Source organism: Phoenix dactylifera, unplaced genomic scaffold (genome assembly GCF_009389715.1).
Source record: "Phoenix dactylifera cultivar Barhee BC4 unplaced genomic scaffold, palm_55x_up_171113_PBpolish2nd_filt_p 000007F, whole genome shotgun sequence".
Classification (NCBI taxonomy): Eukaryota; Viridiplantae; Streptophyta; class Magnoliopsida; order Arecales; family Arecaceae; genus Phoenix; species Phoenix dactylifera.
In genome coordinates this window covers 3,549,832-3,553,651 of record NW_024067666.1, presented here as the reverse complement: position 1 = coordinate 3,553,651, position 3,820 = coordinate 3,549,832, and the positions used below count along the sequence as shown (strand labels likewise).

Below are 3,820 nucleotides of genomic sequence, written 5' to 3'. Positions count from 1 at the left end.
AGTAGAGTAATGGATAACGACCCACAGCCCATCCTTTGAATCTTATTTTATTATGTGGAGCCATGTTTTTTTTATATAAAGCAGGGTCAGGATAAAGAAAGGCATATGAGAAAGAAGAGCATAAAATCTTCAGAGTTGGATCAGAATTGTAGTTGTCCATCAGATAAAAGGGCATTGTTTTCATGCTTCGACAGTTCCAAAGGATGATATATAGAAATATGGAGCAAAAACAGATATGAGATATTGATAATAATGCCAACAGATAACTGGTGATTCCAACTTTGGTTAAGATTTTTCCAAGAACTAGCTTAGGTATTTAGAGACATGTTAAATTCTCACAAAAAAAAACTCTGTCCTAATAAGCTCGGAGAATTCGATTCTTTTTTCCGTTATATTAAAATAAGAAAACGCCGGCATCAGCCTATGCAAAGAATTATTGGAAATTAAAATATGAATACAGGCTCAAACATATTTAATGAGCTAAACACTAATTTTCCAACTTACAATATTGCATTGCATGGGTTTTTTTTATTTTTCTGAGAGTTAACCAACCTCCCATGAATTAAGTCCATTCAAAGAACACATGAGAATACCAGACATCTAGCTCTAGAGGATTTTGGCCATCAAAAAAGCGATGCATCATCGCTTGTTTATGTTGCTTTCAGGTCTTGGACAACCATAAGAAAAATTCATCATTTCATGTGACATGACCACCTACTTGCATCATCATATATGTTTCTATGATCAGATGTAGGTGCAAGCAAAGAGAAACTTATGATTCCATGTGTTCAAGTCAAAAGGATGTATACATTCCATGACAACCTGCTTACATAACCAGCAAAGACAACACATTACACCCTACTACCAAACTTTCACCTATATGCACATCACTTGGAAACTTAAAAGAGTACTAAAGCAAGCATTAGACATGAACAAAAGTGCTTAACCAGAAACCCAGGTAGCAAACAAACTACAAGATTACAAAATTTTGGAGATGACAAGATCAGCATATCTCCAAGGACCAAGCTTCCCTGTCGCACACCCAACAAGAACTGCTGTCTTCAATACTAGTCACTGTCCAGGAAGAGACCAACATCCCCACACATCACCTTGGAAGAGCCCTACAGACCAAGGGGTTCTTCATCTCAAGGGACATGTTCAAGCACTCGGACAAGTCTACCCCACCATTGGAGGGCAGCCACTGGAAGCTCTGAAGCAGCTGAGCCAGCCAGAGATGAACGGTGGCCAAGCCGAGGGCTTTCCCGGGGCAGACCCTCCTCCCCGACCCGAAGGGCGCCAGCCTCAGGTCAGAACCCAGAACGCTCACATCCTCCGACATGAACCGCTCCGGCTTGAACTCGTTGGGTTCGGGCCAGATGCTCTCGTCGTGGGTTATCGCCCACATGTTCACCATGGCCGTGGTCCCTGCAGGAACGAAGTGATTCCCAATATGAACGTCATGGATGGCGAGGCGAGCCCAGGAGAGGAGAGGGCCAGGTGGGTGCATCCGGAGGGATTCTTTCACTATAGATTGGAGGTAAGGAAGGTTAGGAATGTCGCAGTCCGAGACAAGGCGCGAGTTTCCTACTATAGCATCAATCTCAGACTGGACCTTGGACTGGATTTCTGGGTGCAGCACCATTCTGGCGATGATCCATTCCAAGAGGATGGCCACCGTGTCGGTTCCTCTAAATATCATTTCCTGACACAAAGCCATGCAAGGGTGGCTGTTAGCATTCATCAACAGTTTCCTTTTTTTTTTTACACTAAAGATTAGCAAACCATCAACTCAATAAAATTGAGCTCCATATATATATATATATATATATATATATATATATATATATATATATATATATATATATATATATATATATATATATATATATATATATATATAAAAGAGAAACTACCAAAGGAGGGCACCGTAAGAAAAGAACAACTAGAATCCAACAAACTAGTAGCTGCCGTTATTGCACTAAAACAAATCACAAACTGATAGATCACCTACTTTAAGATAAAAAGCATTAATAGCCCCATCAAATGAGCAATAGCTTTAAGGTGTCGACATCTCAAATTGAAATAGCAAGATCATTGGTCATCACAGGTCATACTAGATAAGGTGAAGGGTTGTGACTCATCCATACAAAAGGAGAAGGGCAAATTCAAAACTTTTTAAGCAGATATCCAGATCTAACCAACACAAAAGGGGAAAAAATATATATCACAAGAAACTACCTAGCAAACTACCACTCAACCAAAAAGATCCTAGTAACAAACCAAGAATAACAATAAAATAATCAATATAAAATAAAGAGGAAGAGTATGGGAAGAAGAAGATATATACCCAGAGAACAGCAACCATATCAGAGTCAGAGAGCCTCTCCTCCTTCTCCAGATCCAGCAGCACATCTACAAAGTCCCCAACCCCATTCAGACCACCTCCATCAATCCTCCTCCTTCTGTGCTCCTCTATGATCTTCCCCACAAGCACATTAACTCTTCCAGCCAACCTACGACACCTCTTTCTCACTCCTTGGAGATCCATCCACCCCAACAAGGGGAAGTGGTCGCTCCAGTTGAGCATCCCAAGAAGCTCATATCCTTCTTTCACCAGCCCTTCCAAATCCAGCCCTTCCCCCTTCGCAAAATCGAATCTTTTTCCGAAGACACTCATCATAACGTTGTTTAGAGACCCGAAATGAAGCACCCGCTTCACCTCCACCACTCCATCAGTCCCCATCAGAGCTCTTACCTCCCCCACCATCTGCTCCCCGATCGCCCAACGGTGCTCGCCGAAGGCGGCGATTCTCCGGGGGCTGAACAAATGGGTGGCGGAGATTCTCCGCAGATTCCTCCAGTACTCGCCGAAGGGCGCGAAGCCCATGGCGCGGTTGAAGAGCAGCTCGTAGGCGGACTCCTTGATCGGCCGGTCGGCGAAGGCCGAGCTGTTGAGTATCTCCTTCGCGGTGTCGGGGTGGCTCGACACGATGAACCGGGTAAACCCGACGGAGAAGGCCATCAGGCGGGTGGCTCCGATAGAGCGGGCCAGGCCGGCGAGGGCCCGGTGCGCGGCGGTACCGGCAAGGGCCAGGACGACCCCCGGAGGGCCGGGGATCGAGCGCGGTGCCCTGGAAAGAGCCCAGGCAAGCCCTCCGGGGCTGAGCCAGACAGCGGCGAGCGCAACGATGGCGAACGCAATGACCGGAGAGAACACGGTTTTCGGGACGAAGAAGAGAAAAAGAGCGGTTTCGAGATCGAAAGATGCCATTTTGAAGCGGTGGAGAGGAATGGAAACAGAGGAAGCAAGCAAGGAACTGGATTTCCGAAGACTCGGAAGTAGTACTCCGCGGAGAGGCGACGGGGGCGGGGGGTGGAGGGGTGACGACGAAATGAGAGCGTGAGAAGGCGGTTATATAGCGGTTAGGGAACATGAGTTAGGTTTAAAATTTAACTAGGGTTAATTTCTTTTCGTTTTTTTTAACCCAAGTTAAGGGCGTTAAAAAGATTGTGATTTCTACGACGCTGCCACTACTTTCCGACGATATTACAGATTTGCCCCTATGTGTAGGCTGCGGGCATCGAATGACGAGATCGCCACCGGTGAACAGCTGGGCAGTCGAGATCCGTACGGGGGCATTTCGGTCTTTAGGAGGCGGGGAATCGGATCACCGGTCGGTGAGTTAAGCTGCGGTGAGCGGCGCGAATCATCGTAGAGCGGTGGGGACGGGGACGCGTGGCGGAAGGGGGCAGGGCCGCGCGGATACGGCACTGTGCTGTGTGGGCTGCCCGCGGGCAGCCCACATCGGCGCCGCCCGGG

At 46.8% G+C, this 3,820-nt stretch overlaps 1 protein-coding gene across 1 annotated transcript; it reads right to left on the bottom strand.

The window, feature by feature from the left end:
* Positions 1 to 755: 755 nt before the first annotated feature.
* Positions 756 to 3,380, bottom strand: LOC103704488 (cytochrome P450 78A5-like). Its single transcript, XM_008787800.4, has 2 exons — positions 2,348 to 3,380; positions 756 to 1,702 (listed from the first exon to the last, which is right to left on the bottom strand). The coding sequence occupies exons 1-2, from the start codon at positions 3,269 to 3,271 to the stop codon at positions 1,106 to 1,108; spliced, it is 1,521 nt and encodes a 506-aa protein (XP_008786022.2). The 5' UTR covers positions 3,272 to 3,380; the 3' UTR covers positions 756 to 1,105.
* Positions 3,381 to 3,820: the final 440 nt, after the last annotated feature.

Bases quoted from the DNA above. Each gene is read 5' to 3' on its own strand.
- LOC103704488 (XM_008787800.4), bottom strand. From the start codon at position 3,271: ATGGCATCTTTCGATCTCGAAACCGCTCTTTTTCTCTTCTTCGTCCCG. The intron at 1,703-2,347 runs GTATATATCTTC...GCTTTGTGTCAG, and splicing joins ATATGGTTGCTGTTCTCTGG to GAAATGATATTTAGAGGAAC.